This window comes from Accipiter gentilis, chromosome 18, assembly GCF_929443795.1.
Source record: "Accipiter gentilis chromosome 18, bAccGen1.1, whole genome shotgun sequence".
NCBI lineage: Eukaryota > Metazoa > Chordata > Aves > Accipitriformes > Accipitridae > Astur > Astur gentilis.
Genome location: NC_064897.1, coordinates 29,408,081 through 29,434,998, shown reverse-complemented (window position 1 = coordinate 29,434,998; position 26,918 = coordinate 29,408,081). Strand labels below are relative to the sequence as shown.

Below are 26,918 nucleotides of genomic sequence, written 5' to 3'. Positions count from 1 at the left end.
TTGTTTTCCATGTTGAAGGCAAAACAGGTGGTCCCACACTTGAGTGTTCACATAAAGAAGGAGTTTGATGGTGGTACTCTGCCCTGAACCCACACCCTGTGGCACTGCTCAGTAGCTTCCCCATGTGAACAAAGTACTTGATTAAGATAACTCGAAGTAAGATGACCTTATCCCAAAACCTGGAAGTTCCATGCAGTGAGATAATCAGGAATAGCTGTTCCAAAACAACTGTGTAAACAAATCCTTGCAAAATTATGGTAACAATCTCACTGTGCCACTTTTAAGCTTCTCCATTGCTCCAGAGTCAGTTGAACCCTACCCTGAATTTGACCACATTCACCTCAAATGGCCTCAATCTGCATCAAAGCACTTTTTTTCCATATTCCAACATGGAGCTTCAGTCACTGCGGAAGGTGACAAAGTTTGCTTTAAATGCATGTGATATTTTACGGTCATCAGAAGACAAAGCTATAAGCATTAAAGAGCTTATGGTCTAATCTTTGGACATCCACTGCTAAGTGTAACACCATCATAATAGTACAGTGAAATGAACCCTGGTGCGGGGAGGAGTCTGACCGAAAAGCAGAAGAGGCTGCATCTGCCAGGAACAGCTTGCCAAAGCTGTGTGTGTCCATCCCGCTAGTCCTTTCGCAAACGGGAGGGACTCAACCAGCTTCCCCGGGCATGGAAATACCTGACAAGCCCCCATCTCTTTTGCCTTTTGGATCTTCATGTCTGGTTGCTTTCTTACAGCCTTTGACCCCCATCATGGCCTCTAATCTAAAAGTCATCTTCCTGTTTCTTTGGTTGCTTCAATGTGGAGGTAAAAAAAAATGTTTTTTTTATTCCTTTTGTTTACTCTCACGTTTGTTCATATTAGAGCACTTCCAGCTGCTATCTTTTGCTAATTTCCAGAGATCCCCTCTAGGAATTTGCACGCTGCTGCTATTTCTGTCTTTTAAACATTTCAAAGCTGAGAGACAGAATCCTCAAGAAAGGAGGAACATGGGAGAAGGGTTAGATAACCTAAATAAAATGGTTTGGCTTTTTCCCTGGCATGTTCTTCTCAAGCTAATGGCTCCTGGGATACTGTAAGAAGATGGATCTCTCCTCTGTTTTGTTACAGCAGTGTTTAGCCATGTCTTGTATAGAAACTATATTCATGTGTGTTCTGCTGGGTAGAGATGAGGAAAAGGATGATGAATGATGAATTTTTTTAGAAAATAGGGCCCAGAAAAGACTGCTCGGGTTATCACTCTTGCAGTGTCTGCAGGATTTTCTGTTACCATCTTTCCATAATATTGTATCTAGTGTACACAGGACTGTGCAGTCACAAGGAATGAGCATTTCCCTTAGGACTGTACTGTATCTTGGTTGCTTTTACAGCTAAGAACATTTTTCTAGTGATGTAGCCTAAGCTCTTCCTTACTCTCAGGCTATTGTCCCTGGCTATGCCATCTGTAGAGGATTTTCCTTAATGGATGTTACTTCCCAACAGTCTTTTCTGGACAGCGGCCATGCCCTCACTCCACTATTGCCCCCCACAATGCTTCCTCAGTGCTCAGCATTCAGCAACACTAACTCCTGAGTTGCCTTTTCTGATGCCCAGTCCTGCTGTGCAGAGATGCTGCTACTGTTGCAATGCAGTGTTAGTGCACGATGACAGGAAAGCAAGCCTGGCTGTGCTCTGGGACAGCTTTAATGCCTTGTTATGGACCTGTTCATAGATGCAGAACCCCAGGGAATCCCATCAAAAGCATGAATGGAAAAGCCCGCCCATCCCCTACTTCTCTCTCTACTTTTTTTGCTCTCCCTTCTATTTCCATGTCTCTGAAAGAATCTTTAATCTTGTAAGAAGACTCGTGTGTTAGTTTCCAGTTCCCTTTTTTAAGGACAACAATGGTTAGCACGGGTCTCTTCTTAAGTTGCTTTATATATGGTGTTATGTCAGCTGCCAAACAAATAGATCCAGAGACTGCCTGATGTTAAACCCAGATTTGGCTGGGAAGCCAAAGAGGTCTTGTACCCCAGGCTCCTTACTAGCCTGTGGCTCACTCTTAGTTTTTTATTTTTTGTTAAACAAAACAGGGAGTGAACTATGGTGTGGTTCCCCATCTGTACTTATTCATCCTCTCTTGTAACTCCTGACATATAATGGTCTGCAGTGATAGCTCAGTTTCAACAGCCCTGTCTGTGTAAGGGGGAAGCACATGAAGGGCATGATCTCCCATCTCTCTGCCTAAGATACTGTCACATATAGATACTTAAGATCTGCAGTCTTCTGCAGATAGTTCTCATATCTAGCATCGAGTCTTGTGCTTTTCTGCCCATTTACAGCAGCAAAAGTTGGGAGTGATTAAGCTGTGTCTTATTTCTCATGGCCCCGGTGCTGGCCCCTGTACAGAATATGCAATTTCCTTCCTTACTCATGTTTCAGAAATACACAGTCCCACTGATAACACCTGCTTGCATACAGCATCTTCACTGGCGCAGTCATCACATTGCCATGTGTAGATGCCCAAGCGGAGGTTTGTAACTCAGGAGTTTCCGATGTCCAGCTAGCGTTTGTCTTGGAAAATTGCTTTCTATTCATCCGCTGTAAATACAGTCTCACACCACTGCAAAATCAGTTCACTTCCTGCTTCATTTCCTGTCTTTTTGCGTGCTGGCGTTGTACAGAGGAGCTCACGAGGGAAACGGGGAAGCCTGTGAATGCAACTGGCTATTGCAAATCACACAGCCATTTACCTAAGAGATGTGGCAGATGACACAGGGCACGTGGTCTGAATCAATCAATCTCTGACAAGGGCCAACACTGTGTGCTACGGGCCTGCTTCCTGACATAGGGCTATTTTCACTGTGTGATCCTGTCTTTGGGGCAGCAGTCCCTTCCTGACTCAGTGATGTTTGGTGACTGCTAACAATTATTACCCTTACAGGGGGAAATGTCGATGTACAGCAGATACCTCCAATCCAGGTTGCACTGCTCAAGGAAGGAATATCCATCCCCTGTAAAGTTACCTTCCCTTACATGCCGAAATACACCAAATTTTCAATCTTCTATTACTGGATTAATTCACTGGGCCAGAAAATATCCATCTGTAGTAGGTCAGAAAAAGTAGACATCCCTTCTGGAAAAGAGAATAAGACTGCTACCATATCTTATGACCACAGAATCATGCCACTTGAAAACACCTCTTCTACTGGCACATACTACTGCGAGGTCAAATGGAATGACATCCAGAAAATGGGAAAGGGAGTGTTTGTCCTTGCTAGAGGTAAGTGAAGAACCAGAAATGAAGGGCAGGTGGCTAAACGTCAGCTGAATCTGGCTATGAAAAGATGATCTTTGCTCTTCTTTTCCTTTACATAGACACACTATGAAGTCAGGTGGGAATAATACTTTATGCCCAACATTTAATGCCATCAGAGTTGAATGCACTTTACACAGGTGACCTGTGCTACTGTTCCCAATGCACAGATGGGGACATGAAGATGCAGTAATTTTTGTCTGCCCTCCTGCAGCCTCCTGGGAACAGCGGGCTTAAAGTCAGGCTCTAACCAGGGAGCCTGGGCATTGGGTCAGAGGGTGCTTTTAGGTGTCAGTGTTCAGGAGACAGTGCGGTTTGGCTTTTAGCAGTGCGACAGAGACGGTTGAACACAAGGTCAGTGGTTGAACACAAGGTCAGTGGTTAGGGTGCTCACTGTAATCAGATGTACAGGTTAGGCACTCACTGTTAGGGGCTCACAAACAGGTTAGGGGTTCACCGTAATCCCTCCCCTTTTTCCATGTGGTACAAGGGGTTGGCTGTTCCGTAAATGTGCAGACTGGAAAGCACGGGAGAGCTTCATGCCAAGATAAGAGGAATGTTATAGAAAAGTGATAAGGACATGCATGCTGCTGACTGGCTGGATTTGCATTACTGAATGCTGGATATGAAAAACTTCTTAGAAAGTGTACGTGCAAAGAGCCATGATGAAACAGCTTTGCTACACTGGTCACAGGATGTCTGCACTACTCACCCTGCTAGTTTGTGTGGCCTGTGTGCTTTCTATCATCTGTCTTTCTGCCCCTATCACTAAAGACCTTTGCCAGCCTCTACCTACTACCTTTCTTGGCTCTCATAGTTATGCCACCTCCCTCTAATCTACATGAAGTGCAGCTGCTTATATCCTGTCTCTTTTGTGTGAGTCTTCAGCTGCACCCTGCTCTCTGTTCAGTCAGACTAGGTTTTTAAGGGTGTGTGCATTTGTGCCACCATATTCTGCACTGCTTCTGTATTTTAGTTCACTCAGGGCTCTTTCCAGGGATAAAAATGCAGCCAGATTGTAACTTCTGCTCACACTGTGAATTTTTTGATGCCTTTGTTACAGGTACAGGGTACATAGAGACCTCTTATGGGTGGGAAATCCTCGTTACCCTTACTGCTCTTCTTGCTGCATTGAGCATCACTGCAACAGCTCTGCTTCTGTGGAAAAGAAAGGCAAGTTATAACCAAATAAAAAGCAATATCTGGCACAACCCGATCTAGGAATTTATTTCATTTGCTTATAACTTGGCTGGATTGGAAGTCCCCGTGCTGAAATTTTTGATGCTGGGTGTCTGCCTCAGGTTTATTTTCTTTTTCTAAGTTCAGTCTTTCTGAGAAAAAAGATTACAGGAAAGACAAAACAAGTCATTGATTTGTCTATTTAAGAAATTCTGGTAATCATTTTGACTCCGGCATGCTCTGCTTTAGAGCAAGGTTCTGACACAGGGCAAGAAGTCACACTAGCAGTGTGTTGGCATTGAAAATATTCAAGGAGACATAGCCTTGTGATGTGTTTTTTGAAAATTGCAGTTTGTGCATGCTCAGTCGTGGCTCTTGTCAATTTAGCAGCTCAGTTGTCTAAAGAAGCCCCTTTCCACATGGTGCCAGTCAGACAGGTAACGTCCTATGCACCCAAGCAAGTCTGTTGCAGCCCTGGTGGCAGGAGGAGGGCAGGACTTTCCCTGTTTCTAATCCTCTTTCAAGATGGGGGCTATTCTGGTTCAAGGTCACAACCTGATTGCAGGGAGACTGTGCAACTGTGTTCCTGAGCCATGGCTCAGGCACCACAGAAGAAAACAATCTGCAGCATGGAGAGGATGGGGACCAGAGCCTTGGGCATGTGTTTGGCAGAGAAAACATTAAGAGACAGAGTGAGAGGGGAAGGTGAGGACAAGGATCGCAAGGAAGCCTGTGTGGAAGTCCCAACTAACTGGAAAAAGAGAGAGACAAGGATCCAAGGAGCAATCTGCTTTAGTTGGCTCTGCTTTGAGCAGAGGGGGATTGGACTAGACAATCTCCAGAGGCACCTTCCAACAGCAGTGATTCTGTGAGGCTGGAAGAAGGAGCCTTGGGAGGGAATCCGGAGTGAGGAAGCACTGGAACTTGGAGGAGAGTGTTCAGACTGGTCTGACAGGGCCCCCCAGGTGAGCAGAGTAGTGGCACAGGCTGGGTCCAGCTAGGTAAGGAAGTGGAAGCTGGGATGAGTAGCTGAGGGCAAAGGGGAAACCAGGAGTGGGGAAGAAAGGATGTAGAGAGCAGGAGAAGAAAAGCCAAAAGTAGGGCTGAAAGATTTGGATGAGACAGGGGCCCTGTGTAAAAAAACTCTGGAGTTGTGATACTGGAATCCCTGTTGCTCGGGGGGAAAACCTACTGCTCCTAGTACTGCCACCCTCAGGCATTCCAATAGCACCCTCTGCATTTTTCCAGAGATCTCAAGGCTGGATTAAAAAAATCTGATGTCTTTCAGAATGGAATTTGGGGATTGTTGTTTTCTAGGTAGAGTATGCCCCATATTTACTCTTTCAAGCTGCTCTCTGCTGCCACAACAGCAGACTCTCTGCATGCATTTTTATGTGGAGGCTGTGCTGCTGGTACAGTCCTGCAACTCCAGGGACCATCAGGCTTCAGCACACACAGTCAGAGATCATGAGGTTGAAAACAGAATGGCAGCAGTTGGCAGACCTGCTAATCTTGTGAGACTTACCTTGCAGGCAGTCTGATGGAGGGGGAAGGAGTGTAAGCGGCAGAGTGACTAGGCTGGAGGCAGGCCCCCATGTCTGCTTGCCTAGACATCATCTCCATGGGGATGAGGAGGGAGGCACTGTCACGACTTGCCGATTGGCATCTCTAGGTTTTGAGGTGGGCCAGCAAGTCTCAGACCTACAGGCTCTCCTTGGGGCCCAAAGAGATTGTGCAGTCATTACATTTGCCTTCCTGCAGAACACAGCCCATATTTCTCACCACAGCTTGCTCAGACCTGCTGGTTTAAAAATGTTTATCTTTAAGAGAAGCTATTTAGCATCCTCCTTAGTTACTAATGGACTGGAAAGCAGTTCATCGTTTTCATGTGATGTGAATATAATCATCCCACTTCTTTCTGAATTAGAACAGAGATACTTAGCAAAGCCTTCTGCCTTTAGTGCCTCCTCTCTGGCTTGCTGAGCAGGGCTAACCCTTATCTGTGCATGAATGGAACGTGTTCAAGGAGAATTCATCTGATGCAAGAAGCATTTCAGAGGAAGAGACATTCTTCCTTCAACTCCATGCTGGACTTGCGTGTTAGGGTATCACTGATTGTATGTCATCATTAATGGTCGTCTGGTGCTCTTCTCTAGATTGCATATTAACAAAAGCTTCCTGGCCAAATCCTGCCAAAAGTGACTGTGTTTTGCCTCTCTGAAATTCCCACACACACTTTGAACAGGGCCCTGCTTTACTCCCCGTCCTGCAGCGTTGTTGTGTACTGTTAAAACTCACACCCTCCATCCAGCTAAGTTTCAGTGGTGGAAGTGATTTCTATGTATGCACAGAGCCCAGTGCTCCTTTCCACTGCTCCAGTGTAAGTGGAAGCACTCAGGGGGTGCGTGAGCAGCTGGCTTTGACATGACATTTGTGTTCACTTCATCTTTGGGGAGATGGTGTTTTCTCAAATTGTGTCATTCGCTATCTTGTCCTGAGCAGGTGTTGTGCCCTAGAAGGAACCAGCTAAATATCCTGAGACAGAAGGTGGAAACGCAGCCCCCTTCAGCCATTCCACCACCACCACCTCCTGTCTATGATGTGAGTACCAGAATCACCCTCCGTTCTTTCTGTCCGCATCATGGTACAACCCTTCCTTTCCCTACTCTGCCATGCTACAGGCACCACCGGTATCATGGTGTGAAACATAAGCAATATCTGCATACCAGCCTCGTACTGGTGGCCTTGCTCCTGCGCTCTGCCCTGCTTAGCTCTTCTCAGGACTGTGCATGTTGCGTGTCTCCATCCTGGTCACACTTGTGGCCTCCTCAGTGCCAAAGCCCTGCACCATGCCCTGCTGGGCAGCACCCTTCCCTTTGCCAGCAGTGTGGCAGCACAGAGCAGCAAGTGTGGGGCCAGAGAGGATTCCTGGGGGTAGAGGTAGAAGGGTCTCCAGAAAGTCAGGAAGGAAGAGGGGATTTCAGCCCCACTTTGTACTGTAAAGTGCCTCAAGGACATGCCCTTCACAGCTGGAGAATGATGGCTCAGGAAAGGGGCAGAAAGAAATGCTCCCCCCAACAACCCCAGCTGTTTAGAGCTCCTGCTGTGACAGTTTCACCAGTGTCAGTGTCACAGGCCGCTGCAGTCCTGAGCAGGCTGACTAGCTCTCAGGGGGAAAAGGGCAGGAAGAAAGTGAAGGGGGTCTCTTTTTTGGAGTATTTCCTTTTTCATTGCATAGGATCTCCTTTTCCATTCCTCAGACTGGGGAACGCTGACTGCTCCCACTTCTTGAGCCCAGTAGCTGCAGCATCATAGGTAATAGGATTGGAGTGGCTCTCCTGAAATGTCAGGCCCAGACCTCAGATACCTCAAGTAACCATGACCCCTAATCCCATTTAGAATCCATCCAGCTCCATTTAAAATGGATTCCTTTTTCTCCTTTTACTCCCGTGGGAGGGCTGCTCTGCTAAGAAGGGAAGGTGGGTTTTTTTTCCCCATGATCTGTGGGACAAACAAGGAGGAATAAAATGAAAGTGAGTAGAGAAGGATGTTGCCTGAATATTAGAAACCTTTCTGACTGTGAGGTCTATAAGGGCTGGAAAAGTCTCTCTGAGGAAAACCTGTAAGCTTTGCTGCATTAATCATTTAAACTAAACAAAGTGAAGCTCTGGAGAATGTACTACAGAGAGGAGTAAAGCTCTGCCAAGGAGGCAGGAGACCTGATAGGGGGCAGATATGAAGAACAAGAGGATGGGCCTGTCCCCTTCTCATTCTCATTTTGCAGGTGGGGGTGCGTCATTTTACGGCCCTTTAATTTTTGGAGTGGAGGTTTAAAAGAAAGCATTATGTATTGTATGTGATATGTCTATTCTGGGCAAAAAGCAATGCTTTGGGTAAAGGAGGTTGCAGGTTATAAACCTTTTCATTTGTATCAAGTAATTTGTTTTTAATTCAGGCTTATAAAAATCCAAATGGGTAGTTTCCTGCTGAAGTGGATGATTTCTGCAAGGAGACAAAAAAAAATCAAATTCATTTTTCGCTCAGTCGGCCTCGTCATGCATCCTTAGCTCCATCTTAATTACATGTTTCATCATGTTGCTCTGTTCAGGAGGCCCCACTAAGGCTAATACAGCAAGCCAGCAGAGCCAGCCTTAGGCAGAGGCAGTCCCGGGAGCTGGCTGAGTCCCTGTGCTTGCAGGAGCCCAATGGACCTGGCCCAGCCGGCCTTCCCCCAGAGCCTGTTAACCACACGCCAGCTGTGCAGGGCTCTCAGCCAGCCCGGTGTGCAGGGCAGGTGGCTCAGCCCTCTTTGGCAGAGCTGCAAGCTGCCTCGGACCGTCTCCTGTGTGCTGGGGGGTATGAGCCCACCCGCTGGAGGTTACTTTATTGTGGAGCAGCTGCTGCAAGGTGACTCATTTGGGTATGAAGCAGCATCTCCCGCTGCAGTCACAGTACATGTGAGAGCGGGGCTGTGAGGTGTAACTGGGACGTTAATGGGGGAGAGAGGAAAAGAGCCCTGGGATGGGGACCCTGCATTGGATGGGCCCTCAGGACAGGTGAGGGGAGTTGAAAGTCAACAAACTTACTTTCTTTGAAACATGACTCTGGTGCCCTGCTGCTAAATTTTGTTGGGACTCTGCATGGTGTAAACCCAGCCCTGCAAACTGCATTTGAAATTAGGTACGTTGTGAAAACCCGTTGGTGTTAAATTGGGTATTGAACAATTAGTGCTTAATTCACAGGGAGGGCAGAAATCTGCGGTCACCATTGGGATAAGCTATGGCAAGGAAAAGAGAAGGACAAGTGAGAAGTTACTCCAAGTGATGAGATAAAAAAGGAGGTCAGAGATTAGGGGATGGGACAGGAGGCCAGTATGTGCCAGATGTGTTGTCTGTGGGGGAAAGCAAGAGGTCAGAGTCTGCAAAAAAGTCAGGTCTGGGAACCACAGTGTCCTTGCAGGCCTGGAGCTGGGAGCAGGAGCAGCAGGAGGCAGCACAGGACATGGAAGGAAGGGCTTGGAACTGGCTGGTGCAGCTCGTTAAATGCTCTGTGTTACCCTACACAGCAGCAAGGCTCACCCCTGGCGCGGGAAGGGTCCTAGCACACCTTCTGCAAAGCCATCCTGCTGCACATCCCTAGGAGCAAATGCCTTCCCCACTGGCTCTTCCAGGTGCCACCGTTTACCTCGTGGGAGTGGGTGTACACAGGGAAAAGCAGCAGGTAGCAAAAAGCCCTGGTAATAAGGGCGCAGCTGCGCACCCACTTTGTTCCCACTACACTGCTAGGTGTTCCTAGACCTCTTTGTCCTACTGCAGCCCTGGAGCAGCTCTACCTCACTGCACTGCCCAGACCCAAACCTGTGTTTTCCTCTGTCTTCCAGCTTAGCTGCCTAGTTAACAAGCAGCTTGGAAATAACAATCTGAGGGACTCGCTTCATCTGCTTTACACTTCTAACAAGCTTTTTGAGCAGCAAACAGACCTCCTGTGGTTGCAGGCAGGTTCCAGAGCACAGGAGCTTTTCCCAGTGCAAGGGAAACAAGGAAGCTGCTTAGGGATGGGAAGGCATCTGCCAGCAGGGAGGAGAGAGGCCTGTGTGCCTCCACTGTGACAGCAGCAGGTCGTCAGTGACCAAGTAAAAGTAATTAATTTGCAAATGGTGGTTGGAGACACCAGCTTTCCAACTGGCCAGCAAAGGGCCAGCATTGTCAACAGCCTCCATGGGAAGAGAGCTTGTGGAGGGAGGGAATCTTTTTTGGAGGTTGAACACCAAAAGGATCCTTCTTGCTTGCGAGTGGCTTCAGACTAGAGCAGTGCAAGAAGCTGCCTGTCCTGCCAAGGGCACATGGAGCCGTGCTGCGGGGAGCCAGCATCACAAAGAGAATTGAAAAAGAGGACAGAGAAATGGGATTTTCTGTGTGTGCATGTGCACATGCGAATAGTTGGGAATATCTGTGTAGGCAAGTGGGTTGTTGGGAGTGGAAAGCAGACAGGTGAAATAATTTGACTGTTCCCAGAGGAGGAGTGGGAATGGGAAAGCCATGTGGTGCTCTGTTCACTGTGGCCCCCTCCTGTCTGAGTGCCTGTTTGTTCCAAGCCCTGCTCCCAAATGCTGCTCCTCTGTCATCTGGTCCTGTTCAAGCCACTATCCCGCTGGCCATGATCCCGAAAGATGTTGAGTGTTTGCAACTCCGGATGAAATTATGGGGGTTCAGGTGATTGGCAGCCCCAGAATCAAGCGTCCATGTTTTGCTTGTCCTCCTCACTGTGTTGCAGGGCACCTCGCTCCCTTTGCAGTCTCTCCACTAATACCATCTGCCCCTCTTGGGCCGGAGCTCCTCCCATCTTCCTGTTGCCAGAGAAACAGCCACCTTGGCAACCTGCTGTCATCCTTGAAACACACATGGAAAAGTCCTCTTGATTGTTATGTTTGATCCTTCAGGCAGATCTGGAACATCACTCAAACTGACATGCATCTCCTGTGACACAATTACTTGGGGGACCAGCAGGTGCATATGCATGTGGGGCACGTGTGTGTTTCTCTGTGTAGCTGTGTGGGACCACTGATATGTTTGAGGGCCTGGGAGTGTATTGATTTTTTTAATTATTCTTTGCTCACTCTAAGAAGAAAGGAGAGTTCTGGCTTGGAAAAAAACCGCAGAAAATTAATAGAAATCATGCCCAGTGTAGGGTTTCCCATTATTAAAAGCCCCTGTGCTTCAAGACCTCAGCCTCACCTCTCTTCTCACCCTTATTATGTGCCCAGAATAACCATGAGCAAGAGCTTGTGAGTGTCAGGCACCTAAATGGTCTTGGGCAATGCAGAGCACTGCTGGTTACCTGTGGTCCCCACAGTGCACAATATCCTTTCATGTGGCAGGGGGGTCTTTATTCTGGATTCTGGGACAGTTTGGAGTGGAGGGAGGCAGGGGCATTGGCATTGTTCTCCACTGCCTTACACAGGGTAGGTAATGTCAAAGCCTGTCTCTGTGAGCCTGAAAAAGGAAGATGATGCAGCGGTACTGTAAAGATTTCAGGGGAAAAGGATTTTCTTTTTGCCCAGGTTCGGGCCAGGAACTTCAAAATTTTGGAGATGGCAGGGGTTCCTAAAAAATGTCAGGCACGAGATGGGAAACAACCCAGTGGGCAATTAGTTGTCTTAAACCTAAGTAATTTATTTGACCCCTGCTCTCTTCTCTCTTCCCTGTGTAGTGCCTGGATTTGCAGCAAGTTGATGTCTATTCTGTCCTTGAGAACAACATGAACAACCCGTCATCCAGAAAGAGTCCTCCAGGGAAGGTAAGGGCTGGGGCCCTGTTCTTGGAGACTTCCCTTATGAGCTGGGCACCTGGGGAAAGAAAACCCACAGGGTCACCATGGCCCTAGCAGGCAGTAAGTGTGTCTCCAGTCCCACCGAAAGGAGAAAACGGGACGTGGCATCCACTCACCAGCTGGCCTGCACATGTAGGCTACCTTCTCTCTTCCGGCAGAGCCCTTGCTCCTGCAGTTCTACCAGTTCTGGCAGTCCCAGTTTCATGCAGATGCTTTGCTGTATGACGTACACTGAAAGGCATTGAGGGGTTTGGCGTTGCTGCTCCCTCTGAATGGGACAGATATTCATGGAGAATTGGCCAGATGCTGGTCTCTACTATTGCCCTTTCCAGATTATTTAGGCAGCTGAGAAGTTCTCTGGGGTAGAGGAATCTCTGCACTGGGGGCAGACCCTGGACACAGCTGTGCTCTCACTGGCATTAAGCACCTGAGAGCCATTTCATGGTGGCAGAAGCTAAAATGGTCTGATTGGAGTCTGGGCTGATACAGTCTCTGTCAGCTCTGGGGCTCAGGAAAAGGCAGTGTGGGTACATTTTGGGCTTGGATCTTCTTGCTGGGCTGGGAGTTACGAGTTAGAGACAAGGAACTAAATCCACTCCTAGCGAAAATAGCTGCATCTTGGAATATGCAGGTGCAGATCAGTTGTGGGGGCCCCATGAAGCAGACCAGAGGTCCACACAGCCCTCTACCCTGCCTTTGGCAGGCATCAGCTGTTTCATAGGGACAAAGCTTGCATCAGGCACCCCAGGGAACATTTCCTTCCTGTCCTCAGAACTTTGTTGTTCTTTTCCCCCTCCAGACCTCTTATCTGCTTAAAAAAATACATTCATTCTTCTAACGTTGGAAAACGTTCCTGAAAAATGTCTCCTGCTTCCTCCCACTGATGTCCTGTTGGTGGGGAGTTCACCAGGTTGCCTATGCAGCATGGAGCATGGTGCCAGCTTCAGTTGGCACCATCCCTCTGTTTCATGAAGGACAGCGTCTTCCAGTGTCTGAGACATTTTCACAACTCCCACGTTTAGGAAAAGGTGGTCTAAAATCAAGCGGCCTCCCCTGTGTCAGAGCTACTTGCCATGTGGTCTGGTCCCAAGGCCACTGGCCTCCTGCAGTTACTGCTGTGGCAGTTGGTGGTAGCAAAGGCAGGTATCTGATTGTTGAGGGGAAGGATGGGTTGTTTTATAAAGACTGCTTTATACCCCAGTGCATCATATGCACTGGAAAAGACAGCATCCCTGGTTTTGTGTTCTGGCTACATTTTTAATTAGTTGGATAGGGAGAACAGTAGGTCCTGATCCCTCTTTCCTGTCCTGTTATGCTTCTGTGTACTTTTATCAGCTGCCCCCTTTGAAACAATTTGGTCTGGATGATGAGATGCAGTATGTGTGGGATTTTTCCCCTACTGTGGAGCTGTTTGGGCTTTGCTGAATTGCTTGTGTGTGGCCCACATCACCACTCAACCACTGTTTTGGGGGCAGTGGGTCTGTAAAACAGAGCAGGAACAAAGCAACAAAGAGCAAAGGAGCATCTGTGTGTGAGTAGGCCTGGCACTAGTAGTCTCAGCCAGTGTGGGATAAAGATCCAAGCAAGAGATGGGAGAAACAAAGGAGAAGAAAGTAAAGAGAGGGGCTGGGATGAGCTTTCACACCAAGAGCAGACACCATCAAGTGTCTTCAGTTCTTGTGCTGCTCAGAAGGAAGAGGAGTGTGAGTGGCAGGACCCCACGATGTCTACACAGGAGAATTTGACTGCACTTTCCACTACTGTTGCAAGCACCTCGGTCAGCTTCCCTCTCAGTCACCTTGGGCTGTGACTGCCTGGGACACTCATCTTCCAGCTGGCTGTGCCAGAATATAACAGGGTGTTTTCCCTAAGAGCAAGACTTGTGGGCCGGTGGGTTTGGCCTGTGAGTGGGAGCTGGGACTGCTGAACGGTGGCTGACTCTGCTGTGGAGGGTCCAGGCCAGCCCTTGCTGCAGGATGCTATGCATAGAGGGGGAGCTGTAAAAGGAAGCAGGGCAGAGAGCCCCTGAAACAAGAGCATTTGCATGCTGTCGTGCTGGACTGTCAGCCAGCTTGGGTAGCGAGGGGTTAATCCTGCATGCTTTGGAGGTGCCTGCACTCCCCTACTTTTGTAAAATGTTTCCCTTTGGTGGTGGCAACAGAGAAAATGCTAGTGTAGGTAGGGCTTCATTCATCCCGTGGCATTTCAGCTACTTGCTGTGTAACCTTGCTTACAGCAGGCCTGTGCCACACAGCGCTTAAAATATCAGTCTGTCAGCGCCTTGTCTACACAAGGAACAGTCGTGTGGAATAGACTCAACTGTTGAAGAAACAGGATTGAGGAGGTCAGGGAATTCCTCCTTCACAGAATCCAAAGTGATTTATTTTTTTACCAAGTCCAATTTTCCCTCCCCTCCCTGTCTGACAGCTTTTTGCGGGAAGAGTGACAAGGAAAGGAGGCATCTTTATCCCTTGGGCTGGATTAGTCACGTTCATCTCTGGCAGAGCAACATTTCTCACTGTAGTGGCTTCCATTTCAGCGGATCACTTATAGCCATTTCTAACAGAACAAACGTCAGTGCCTGCTTATTAAGAATTAATTCATCTTCTTTTGAATAATTTTCCTCCATTTCTTTTTTCTCCTTTTCATCATTCTGCAGACACCTAAGAAGCAAGCAACTCTGGAAGAATCCTCTGATACGTTGTATGAGAATATCTAACAGGGAAAATCTGACCCTGTGTGGACCAGACATCTTTATGTACAGCAGAACTACTCTCTTACATACCCAGTTCTCTGCAGAGATCCACAGTGACTTCAGGGCACAGCCGTGAGGGACTCCCGAACCCCCCGTCTCCTTCTAAACTGCCCTTCATTAACAACAGAATGGATCTGTTCAAATCCCACCGGGGCTCAGTCTGCATTGATGCAGCAAAGCTATTTTGCAGCAAAGCCGTTTGATGCAAAAGAAAAGCTGCTTTTGTCAAGCACTCACACATATCTTAGATATGGTGCAGATGGGATCTGTGCAGGTTTCTGTCACCTGGCCTGGCTGAAATACTTAAATCTCAATCCTCTGTAAATGATAGGACAATCCAGAGACCTCCCCGCTTGCTGGCTTGATCTTCCAATTCTGACCTGCAGCAGTCCATCTGATCCTGTGCCTATGGCTTTCCTGACATGGCCATCAGCCTTCATGCATAGTTTAACCGAGATCCAAGCATCCACCTGCCCATTTTTCCTTTCTTGGGAACCCCACAGTGAAACATGCTTTCCCATAATCTGCTAATCCCATCAAGTAGTCACAGATGCCTGCTGTGACCATAGTCAGTTGACTCAAATCTGTGCCTCTGAGTAAATGCTTTCCCTTCAGCAATATCAGCAGTATACGGTGAGGACTGGATGCACGGACAGAGATAAAGATGGAGAAAAGGAAAACAGAAAAATATCCCTTCCTGGCAACATGTCTCAGTGGCAGTGCCCTTTCCAGGACATGGAAGAGGAACAAGGAGGTGGGAACCCAAGGAAACTCCCTTGCTGGGGCTGCATAACCCAAACAAGTCAGGGGCCAGGTTCCAGCCCAGAGATGTTCAAGTCAAGCTCCCCTATTTCCTGTTCTTCTTGGCAATGGGCATTGTTATCACTTAGGCTTTTGAGCCTCTGTGGGAGCAGGCATGGTACCTCTGCCCCACCAAAACCAATAGGTTTGCCTTTGTTTCAGCTGGCCAGTGTTTCCCAACAAAGGTATAAGGCTCCTTTACTCCCACCCCCATACGTTATTTGGCCAGGTAGACCAGTTCTGAAACTTAGAATGACCAGAAGGAGGAGGGAGGCCCTAGGGGTGAATTTCCTGTCTAAGCTCTTCTGTCTCCTGACAGCTGGTACTTGCCTACCATTTGTGCTGATGCATATTCTAGTTCTGATAGGGAAGAGGTTACATTAAATATCCATATAACATGATCAAAACAGTGGATCAAAAAGCTGAGGCTGTTTTATCTCAGATTAAAAAACAACACCAAAATAACAACCAAACAAAACCAACCCAAAATAAGAATATGCAGCATAACTTGAGAGGAATCATAGAAACCTCTTTAAAGAAGAAGATCAAATTAAAATTGAGCTCCAGGGTCATAGGACTCTCTCTAGTTGAAGATAATGTTGCTATGCATCAGAGATAGAGGCTATGGAAAATGTCTCCAGGGCCTCCAGCCTTCCTATACTATGTTTAAAGAGATAATCCGCTTATTGCTTTGCTCTTTTTATTAGGAGAGATTTCAAACATGCAATTTAGACTTTCTTTAACCACAGGAAAATGCTTTTTCTCTTCCCGGTGTTGAGGAATTCATTTCAGAAAGAGCAATGAATAGACAGCATGGCTTATTAGACCCGTTTTCCATTTGTTAAGTGATCACGACAATAATAAATAAATATTTTTGAAGTCAACAATTCTAGTGTTTACTAATATGACCAGAAAACATTTGTCTTCATAGAAGAATTTACAAAGGATTGTACAGGTATAACAATTCCTTTCCTTAACAAATTTGAAGAAATGATGAGATGAATTATAAATATGTTGCAGCATGGCAATAAAATATTCAGCAGAAGCTGGTGGATTAGATGAAAAGTGAAACTTTCAAAATAATGTTGCTTAGTTTTTGTGTTTTGCTTTTTAAATGCTAAAAATACTGGGTGCTAGTGGAAATTTCCTGGCAAGGATCTCACTTTGCAGTGAATTGATTTGTCTTGTCTTTCTGTTACCTTTTTAAATAGTGTGTTTCTTGCATTTATGCCTGACCAATTCTATATATTAAGTAGCTGAAGCTGTTTAAAGTGAAACATGAGAGGAAGAGTGGTATTTGGAATAGAAAAGGCTATTCCAGAACAGTCAGTGCTAAAGTACTGGAAGAATCACACCACGTTCTGATCAATTAAGTGAAAAAGTAAAAATTTCCAAGAAACACTGGTATGTCTGGGGATTTGGGGTAGGCGCCAAAGCTAGCCAAAGATGAGGGGAGTTGCTGTGTTGATTTCAGTGGGTTTTGGACTGGCCCTGCAAGCGTAAAAGGCTGCTGCATGAGAAAAGGGAAGCTTCGAAGCTATGTAGACACAAGCTAATATCACTTCTTTAACATCGTAAGCCATGGGCAGCCGCAGTAGCATCAGAGAACGTGAAAGAGAAAAGTATAAAGCAGAAGACTGTGAGAGCAGGGATGTTTTTAAATGGTATGATGTTTTCCAAAGAGGTATGAGGAAATGCCTTCAGGCACAGGTAGGAGAGACTAGGAAATATAATTTATATAATATTGGTATAGCTACTTTGTAGCAGAGATTTGTTCAGGAAAAAGGCAGTCATTTGGTCTTTTTGTCTTACCTGACTCTATGGCCCATGAGAGTAGATGCAGAAAATGAATATTACTACTAAGAGGAAAGGAGTTCATTTTTAGAGTGTTGAGCAATTGGGGGAAAAAAGAAAGAAAGAAAAAAAAAAGAAAGAAAGAAAAATTAAGGATTGGCTCCCCCAGCTCCACAAAGGTGAGAGGTGATGACTGGCTTGTTGTGCTCACTGTAGAGGTTTTGCTTTAAAATGAATGTTGAGAATGGTTTCCTCTTTAAAAACTGTGTCCCTAAGGGCCTCAGCTCCACTTCCTTCCCTCAGCATGGTGCTGTTATGCACAGAGCGTGCTCTCACGTTACACTGGTATAATCTTTGATTCCCAGATGTTGAATTATCCTTTTGTATTGACAGGATTTCAGGGAAGTGGAGACCCATTATCAAAGTAAGCAGTGGTGCGAGGTGGAAATGCACTGCCTGCCTCCTTCTAAAGGAGATGCCATGTTAGCACTAGGATCCTTTGCCCTCTCCACCAGGTGTGAGCCTTTGGTCCTGAGAGATACAGTCTCTCACCATGATCATCCGCAATATGTTGTCTTAGCCGGCATTGCTGCAAAGGGTGGTGGTGACACTGAGGTCGTCTAGTCCCTTTAAAACAAGTCCTTCACAATGCTTTACAGCAAATCCTAATTTGAGAAGGCAAAAACCGGGGCACACTTGAGTGGTTCATTGGTTTGTTGGTTTCACCATTTTCTGCAGAGGACAAGCTCTTGCATGGGTACTGTTCTGTCATATGAAACACACCAACTATATTTTGCCATTATCTGTAAATAAGAAAGACCTTGCTGTGGTGGATAACAACATTGAAATGTATGTCCAAGGTATAGTCCAAGGTGTTCTCCTTCATCGCTTCTGTCTTCTACTCTTCTTTTTCCTTCTGAGGGGTGTCACTACTGTAAATCATCTCTAAATAGCCAGCCAGGGCTGGTTCTTTATCAGGGGAGATGCTTGACTGAACAGCACCCAAATGAAATGGTTATTACTGCTGTGATTTGCACCACTGTCCCCCCTAGCAGTGCCCTAAGGGTGTGCAAGTCTGGGCCAAGGCCAGGGCTCTCTTCGTCCTGTTGGGCTGTCTCTTGGGAAGACCTGGTGTTTCTTCAGCCCTTGGCCATGCAATACAGTGACCCTCTGAGACAGGGATTTAGGGAAGGCAGTGAGTGAAGCCACCAGATGGTGCCCTAGGTCCTCTCTGCTCCCTTTCCTGTCCCCTGCCTGCCCACATCCCCCTGCCAGCTCCCCTGGTAGTCCCCAAACCCCAGACTCCTGGGGGTGGGCACCTACAGCCATGCAGAACATCCCCAGCCATGACTGTCTTCTCCTCCTGGGGCTGGTGCTTCTGGCACCCCTTACAGCTCTGAGCCATGGCCCAGGTGCCACCAGCAGCTGTGAAGAGATGGGGACAAGACAGTTTCCCCTCCTTCGCATCCATGAAGTCTGGAGAAGTACCTTCATCTGATACCAGTGTCTTGGCACAGGGCTGCCCACATGAGGGACAGGAGAGTGGCTGCTGACACTGTCATTGGGTCAGATGGGCATCTGAAATGCAAAATTAGCCAGATGGAGCCAAAATTGGCTGCTTGGAGCTGCCACCACTTTCTTTCACTGTTTGGAAACAGCATCTTACCTTGGGTTTGGGAAAATTTACTGTGTGTCCATGGTGAAAAAATCCTTTGCAGCATATGCTGCTCCTCTTCTTTGCTGTGTCAGGAAGCTGATGAAGGCTCAGATATTGCTCTTTCTGTGTTTTGGGATTCTGTGGTGGTCAAGATTTCCTATGCACAGTGAAGTATAATGAAGAGTTTATAATAAAAAAGGAGAAGGTCAGAGAGCACCAGTGACTACCAGATCTCCAAGGGAAGACGAGAATGTGAACCTTCAGTGTCTTCTCTTGCTTGATTCTAGGGCAAGCCAGTCTCCACTTACTGTCAGGGATAAAATGTTTTTCTTTGTTAATGATAAAATAGAAATGCAGGTTACTATTAGTAACTAGTATATTACTAGGTACTTCACTGTTAATGACCAGGCCTTTAAGCTGCCAAATTGTGTTATGAGCTGTGGATCTGCAAGGTTCACAGCACCAGTGCTGCAATGACCCGGCCACCTTCGGGCAAAGGACGATGGTGCTTTGACAACACCAGGCAGGTTCCCGTGAGAAGTGACAGGAGGGCAAGTTGTCAGCTTCTGAGGGAAGGACCGTTTAGGCAGGAGGGGAGAGATCCTGTTCCAGGAGGAAGGCTTTCTCCTCACCAGCCGGTGAACCTCTCCTGTACCTCCTCTTTTCCTTCAGCTCTTTGAAATACATGGCTTGTGTTGCATTGCTCTAGGCCACATGAAGATTTGGATATACAGCTGGTAGGGCCAGGCAGGTCAGCCACCCTGCTTTAAGGAGTCAGAATGTGATTATCCAAATTGGAACAGGGTGAACATGGAACAGCTAACTTATGGGCTTCTTCAAAACGTTATGTCTTTCAATAACCAGTCATGGCCTCTGGTTTCTATCCCATCTGAAAGATTGTCTGCCTACAATTTTATGCAATGATATCTGAGCACTTCCAGGGGTAATAATTGTACCCAAAATACCTGTACCACAGTGAGCTTCCCTCCCTTGTGAGGGAATTAGCCTTGTAATGCCGCTGACAGTGCTTTTGGCACTGACATGTGCCATTAAAATCAAAGATTTCAGCAGTCCTTGCAAGGCTCAGTATGACGTTTCAGCTTCATACGTGGAAAAAATGGAGACTCAGGAGGTTAAATGACTTTTCCAAAATTGCAGAGGGTCAGAGGTGAAGTCGAGAACAGAATTCAGTTTCCTGTGTTCTTCTTTGTACCAGGTTGTCCAGGTAGGAGCCAGCAGCTGGGTAAGTGGGAGCTGTTGAACTCCTTATAGTTTAGGAAAAAAAAAAGGTTTCTTTCCAAGTCACCAGCACTGGTTTCTGCAGCACTTTTCTTTTCATTTTTGATTTCTCATGCAGGTATCGATCAGGCTCACGTCTGCATGGCTGAGGTCTGTTTCCTGAGGTAGCAGAGCTGCAGGAGAAGTTACTGCTCTCTTTTACAGAGGTATCCACCATTTTGACTATAAGGAAAGCTCATCAGAGCCAAATTACCATGGAAAACCCAAATATATATGCTGTAATTCCCCAAATAAATTTTTATGGAGGGGATGTGCTGAGTTGCTGCTCATCTACCCCATAAAGTCTTCCTGATTGCTGAAGAAGTTCCTGAGCTTGTCGAGAGGGTTTAGACAAGGAAGAGCAAATGGCTGCAGCTGAGTCGCAAAGGGGCTCTGCTCCCGAGGCAGGGAGGCAGGGAAGTCCCTGCCATCTCAACAGTCAGATGCTGGAGAAGAAGGAGGTGTGAGGAGAGGCAATAATGCTGATAATTGCGTGAATGGAAATGCTTGCCATTCTTTTTAATGTTCAAAGGAAACCACAGTGTTGAGGTGATGCAATTCCTGCTTGGTTGGGTTGTTTATTCAAGCAGTGCAGTGCTGTGCTAGTACATGGGGAAGAGAAAGTAAAACTTCAGCTTGGCTTTTGCTCTCTCGGGATTTCTGTATGCTTTCAGACTCATTCAGGTCAAGGCACGGTGTGAATCTGAAGTACAGCAGCTCTTCCAGCACAGCCTTCTGTACAGACTGGCCCTTTACTAAGGAACATGTGAAACACAGATGGGGGTTTTGAAGAAACCAGTTTAATAGAAGGAGCTGTAACTCTTCTTCTCCTCCTCCCCAAAAGATTTAAAATAATTTTGCTGTCCATAAAAATCAGGTTAGCTATTTTGGGTTCTTGCAGAGCTAAAATGAATGCAGCACCTCTCATTTCCAGTCATGATAAGTCACTAGATATCAATTCTTAATTGCTTGATTAATCTTGAATTTTCAAAGCTGACAGTGCCTTTCCTAGCACTTAGACAAGAGCTACATTTAAAAGAAAGGAGAAAACACTTCCTTTTTTTTTTTTTTTTTTCTTTAAACATAGCCTGCAAGGTAAGAGCATGAAATTACAGTGAGGTTTGTAACATGTTGTCCTGAGAAAGATGGGCCATTAGGCAGAGTGCAAGTGAAACAGTCAGAAGTTCACGATATACTAGGGCAGTGTGATGAATTAATTCTAGCATATACTTCAGCAATTCATTACAAGACTTATCTCAGACCCAAACGCTACTACATTTATATTTGCTGTATGCTCATGCATGTTGGGCCATGTTTTTCATGTAAATTAATAAGCAGAAAGCTTTCATTCATGAAGATCGTGACATTTCTATGTAGAGAAAGGCCGTTTAGGGTCAACAGTTATGGAGGACTATACCTTTGTGTGCTTTGTGTATGGTTGGACTGATAATTATCACTGCACATGACTCCCTCAAGGGTGTTAAAAAAATACAGACCAAATAAGAAAAGACATTTGAATCCCTTACAGAACATTTATAAAATTGTTTGGGCTGTTTGGTTTTTTTTCTCCCCCCCCCCCGCAATGTGTGTGTGGCACATCCAGGATGAGCAGCAACAGGGTGTATCAGCCCTTGCTTGGGAGGAACACGCTATACTGTCAGGTCTCCTTTTCTGTATGACAGGCAGGCCACAATATATGATGGCACAGTGTGATGTAAAGGTGTTATGGGTACAAGTTCAAGCTGGCTTTCCAATGTTAGAAAAAGGACTTACCTTGATCTCATCCCTCTAACTAAGGAATAATAAGGCCCCTGATTTTTTTCATTCCAATTAACTGCTGTATCTGGATGCCACAGACTTCTTGGGAGAGGTGAGTGCTGTCCAGGACACCTACTCAAAGGTCTGTGTAATCCAAGGGAACGTTATGGTGGCAATATTAAAACACAGGAGTGCCATCACCACTGTTCTTACCAGATGATGATTGAACCAGTGACCTCTCAAGAAAATCCCAGTGGTAAAAGGGAAAAAATCTGACAATCCACCCTCCACACACCCCCCTCCAACCCCTCTAAATACAGCACTCCCTCCATGGTTACCTGCTGGAACTAACCATGGTTATTTTGGTCTACGAGTGTCTCCAGCAATGGTGTAGACAAGGGAAAGTTTCCACCATGTACTGGGCTGAGACCTATTGCTCCGCAGATGTCTCAGTCAGTGGGCAGCTGAACGGCCCCAAAGGCATATTGTCCTCATCTAATCCCTTCCTGCAGGCAGAGTTTCTTAAGTGGTGTCTTGTGTGCTTTGCTTCATCTAGTCTTGTGTGAATCAGGTGATGGGAGCTCCTCTGGGATGCTGTCTTGCAGTCTTGTAGATTAATATTTCCTTTGCTTAATTTAATTTACATTTATACCATTTATAGTCCCTCAGACAACCCTACACAGTCTTTCTCACTCCCTGGTGCTTCTGCACCCCTGAAGTTCTCATATGCAATTCCCATGATGCTTTTCACAGTTGTTATTAGGGCAACCTACACACACTGTAATCCCTTCCAGCTTTTTTATCATTTTATGTTCCTCTTTTTTTTATTTCCCTCCAAGTTGTTGACATCTAGCTAGCACTGAGTTGTCCACAACTAAACATGTCTTCAAACTGCGGTCTCACCACTATATTAAAAAATGGGACTATTGCCTGTATCTCTGAGAAAAGGTCTCTGCCTTTACAACCCCAAATTAAATTAAATGCATGATTTTTGCTGCCATATCACATTGCAAAAACATATTAAGTTTGCTGTCTACTGTCTCCCTGAGGTCTTCTGGTATTTCTGCTTTCATTGCTTGAGCACAGTTGATTCCTCTCTTCACCTCAGTTTCTATCTTTCAGTAGCTTGTATGTTGTACCTACTGCCTTTTTAGACACATGGGGTCATTCAGGGTTCCTTTTTGAGGAACAGTGTGATTCCTTACACATAAGTAAATTCTCTCTTTTTTAGCATGAAATAGTCTGTCTCCACCATTTCCCCTCCAAGCTGTCCTATGATAATCTGCCTCAGTGCAATTAAAAGGCATGTTACTCTCTTTGGTTTCCAGATTTTCCTATTTATAACTGTATAGAGCACTGGCCTGTATGTTAATAATCTGCAACAATCTGTTTGAACGTCACATACTGAGGATCACGAGTTGAAACTCTTTTTCTGGAGAAAGGGAAACACTGTTCTTTCCTTAGGAAGTTTCTGCCCCAAATGTCAAGAATATGGATTAGATTTTCTTTGGTGGGGAATGACATATTAAAATGTTGCTTTGTGCAGGAGACATCTTCCTATGGGTGGCTCAACACTCTGAAATTAACTTCTCTGGAAATAAGGTCTATCACAGAAATTGCCGTCATCCTCATTTTCTGTGGTATAAATACAGAGCAGTGTGAATAGAGGAAAGGAGAAAAACACCCTCATAAAACCAAAACACTTTGCGCCATGCATCATCTTCTTCCTGGGGAGAGAGCAAGAAAAAGAAAAACAAACCCTCTGTGTGACAGATGTTAGTCAGATCAGCTAGTGCTGTCCTAGAAGGTACTTGGATATTATGTTTATGAAAACAGAATAAGAATCAATACAGAAGGGAATACATTTTATCATACTCTATTTCACAGATAAGAGAATCTGGAAGAATCAGTTAAAGCATGCAAGACATTAAAAGTAAAAGTGGTGTTGTAGCTGTGATGGTCTAAAGATCCTAGGAAAGCAAGGTTTGTGGTGAAAGGTAGCATCTTTATTAGATCAGCTGATAAGAGCTGGAAAAAGCAAACAAGCTTTTGGGCTCAGGGTCTTTTTATCTGATCTGACAGAAAGCAGCAATATTCAAGCTAACTACAGGTTAGATGCAGTTGCTCTTAGTTTAATCTAATTGTATTAATCAATTTGACCACTTGAGAAAAAAAAGGAGCACCTATGGAGCCAAAAGGGCTGTGAGCAGAAGTGACTGACAGGCTACTGGTTCTCTGCTGGACCACTAGTGAAAAAGGGTTGTTTGTGCTGGTGACAAAGGGAGAGGTCAGCAGGGAGGCTGTAACAGCCTAGGGAAGCAACACCTCCATTAAAACCACGGGCTTTAGTATTTAGGGATTATAAATTTTAATTCCAAGCCTCATCTTTTGGGAACATTTTGTAGGTCTCCTTTGGGATAAGGATTGATGGGTTTGAGTTGTTGCTGTCTGACAAATACTCTGCTAATGACAAGTACATGTTTCTGTCCTTTATTGGCTGGCTGTACACATTCGTTCTAAGACAGGAATTATTTAGTTTCATTCACATGGTTTCTGGGGGGGTGTCTTGTGTGCTGGATGAATTGATGAACTGTAGAGATTTGGGACAAGTGCATGCAGGAACAAAGAATTTCGGCAGTTTTGCTGTGGCAGGAAGGGCATTGATTATGCTGTCTGTGGAGCAGTACTGGCGTATTTAATGTTTGATGCTCTGGTGGTATCTGGTTCTATTTCATGTGTTTTCATCTGTGGATTTGCTTCCTGTAATGAGCTGAGAAAGGGAGAGCCTGAAGGTTAGGAGAAGAGACAGAGGGAAAAAAAATCTTTCAGAGACAGTAATTTAAAAGATTATTTAATGTGTGGATTTTAGCATGGAATATTATTGCTATTGAGGCACATGGTTGCGGGAGGTAATGCTACAGTAGAGACTCTAAAATAAAAAGCAGAAAAACAAATTTGCAGAAAGCTAATGTGGTCAGAGACTTTGCCAGTCCTTGTTAATTTTGGTTGCAATAGACAAACACCAAATAAACCTTGATCCCTTGAAAAGTGGTTTTCTAAAATTGCTGTCGTTGCTGTCGTTATCTTTATTGTAGTAAATTCGTATCTATTTCTCTGGAAGAGTGACCTTGCTGGATAAAGCAGATCACCAGTGTGCTCCTCAGAGCAGGTGCAACACTATCTGCAGGGCTGGCTGAATCTCACAGCTTTTTGGTGAGTTTTGGATGGCTGCTGGTCTTACTGCATGCGCTTTATTAAAGGAAGTTTTATGGTCTGTAGGTTCTTGTGTATGTGCTGGCTTGCAGGGTGCCATTTTTTAATGTCAATTGTGGTGTCTAGAAAGCTGATGTCAGAGTAGGAGCAATCTTGGGACTGACCAGAGCAGCAGGGAAGCTGCTTGTTGAATTTGCGGTTGTATTTGTTGAAGGAGTCCGAGGCTTTCTGAGCTGCCCACATTTCTGATAGTAAATGTTATCTGTGTTTCCTATATATGGCCTGGCTTGGTGGTGTAATGTTTTTCAGACTTGGCTTGTGAAGAAAAATGGCATATAGGGGCATTAAAGAGCTGCAGAAAGGTGATCTCTCTCTGCCCCCCACTTAGAGCTTGGCAAACAAAAGGAGATGACTAAATGCTGTCTGAAGAAGTGAGCTGGATGCTTGCTGCATGATGTAGCAGATACAAAAATTTCACATGGTTAAAAATAAAAACGACTGAATGCATTAAGAAAAATCTTTTGCAAGGTGTTAAACACACAGACCCCTGCTATGGGTTGGAAAGTGCCTGACCACAGGATCACTAGGTCATGAGGCAGCGTCGTGGACTGCTTTTTGGGGCCACCAGTCTTGTCTTAGGGCTTGTCTGTTCAGCACTCTTGGAAGCAAGATGCCAATCTGACTCAGTACTGCCATTTCTCTGATCTCTTCTAGAGAAAATGAGGGGGTTTCCTCTCTTTTATTGCGAGCCCCAACTAGAATGCGCATAATTACGTTTTTATTTACTTCCCAGACTGCTGCGGCAGGCCCAGGCCTATGCATCAGGGCCCGAAGCGCCGCAACAGCAGCCTCAGGAGGGGAACAAACGCACCGTCCGGGGCCCGTTGCACCCGTCGCTCCCCCACGCTGGAGGAGGCCGGCGAAGCCCCTGCCCACCTCACGCCCCTGCTGCCCCGCAACACCCTCCTCAGCCGTGAGGCGGCCGCTCCTCCGGGAAAGCCGCCGCCGCCCCGGGGCCCACCGCGGCTCCCTCCCCCGCCGCAGCGGGGCCTTCCCGCCCCGGAGCCGGGCCAGCCGGGCCGGGGCAGAGGCCGATCCCAGCAAGGCCTCGGGGGAGGGCGGGCCCGCGGCGCCGCCTCCGCTCAGGAAACGGGGGCGAGAGCGGGAGCCGGGGGGGGACGACACGCGACGACACACGACGGGGCGCAGCGGCCCGGGGCAGCACCCTCCCCTGCCGCCTCCCCCTCCAGGCAGCGCTGTGAGATGCCAGAGCCCTCCTCCGCGCCCGGCCCTGCCGAGGGAGCCCGCCCCGCCGGCGGCTCCTCCTCCTCCTCCGCCGCCGCTCTGCCAGCAGCCAGTCGGGCCTGAGACCCGCGCCCGGCTGCGGGGCCTGCCCTGAGCGCCGGCGGAGGGCGGGCAGGGGAGACGGGGGGAAAAAACAGCAAGAAAGAACCCCGGAGACCGATCCCGCCGCGTCACATGAGCTGACAGGATCCGTACCCGCTCCCCTCGGCGCAACGAAGAATCGGGAGCCCCTCTGCCCGCCGCGGACGGGACGGGACGGGACGGGACGGCGCTGCCATGGGACCCTGACGGCCGGCCCCCACAGGTGAGCGGCGGCCGTTACGGCGGTTGCCCGCCCGCCTCACCTTGCGCACGAGGGCGCCCCCCTCGCGGCACGGGCGGGGGGCAGGTGGGGCTGGGGGCGGGGCGGGGGTCTCACCCTGACGGGGACGACCCGCCGCGGCGGCGTGGGGGAGCGGGGGCGCCTCCCCCCGCCCCCCCCCGTTTGTTCTGAGGTGAGTTTTTTAATCTCTTGGGGTTTGCGTCCTGTTCCCCGCCC

The 26,918-nt window shown here is 46.9% G+C and overlaps 3 protein-coding genes across 9 annotated transcripts in view; 2 read left to right on the top strand and 1 right to left on the bottom strand.

Annotated features, from left to right (window-relative positions):
• The window catches only part of PHETA2 (PH domain containing endocytic trafficking adaptor 2), a 255,679-nt gene that overhangs the window by 51,716 nt on the left and 177,045 nt on the right, over window positions 1-26,918 (bottom strand). The gene's annotated exons all lie outside the window — the stretch shown is intronic.
• Window positions 617-25,498, top strand: NFAM1 (NFAT activating protein with ITAM motif 1). 4 transcript variants are annotated; one of them, XM_049822078.1, is made up of 7 exons: window positions 617-823; window positions 2,940-3,278; window positions 4,375-4,484; window positions 6,993-7,091; window positions 11,700-11,786; window positions 20,184-20,271; window positions 25,464-25,498. In XM_049822078.1, exons 1-6 carry the CDS (start codon window positions 685-687, stop codon window positions 20,226-20,228), a joined length of 819 nt encoding a protein of 272 aa, XP_049678035.1. In that variant the 5' UTR covers window positions 617-684; the 3' UTR covers window positions 20,229-20,271; window positions 25,464-25,498. The 4 variants fall into 4 exon arrangements, with proteins under 4 accessions (XP_049678035.1, XP_049678034.1, XP_049678036.1 ...); XM_049822077.1 differs by lacking the exon at window positions 25,464-25,498 and having other exon boundaries at window positions 20,184-20,279; XM_049822079.1 differs by lacking the exons at window positions 20,184-20,271; window positions 25,464-25,498 and adding an exon at window positions 10,930-10,996 and having other exon boundaries at window positions 11,700-11,783.
• Window positions 26,421-26,918, top strand: part of TCF20 (transcription factor 20) — a 132,519-nt gene continuing 132,021 nt past the window's right edge. For all 4 annotated transcript variants that reach the window (XM_049822062.1, XM_049822066.1, XM_049822065.1 and 1 more), the window contains exon 1: window positions 26,421-26,684. The gene's annotated coding sequence lies outside the window, so the exon portion shown is untranslated. The remainder of the gene's footprint in view (window positions 26,685-26,918) is intronic.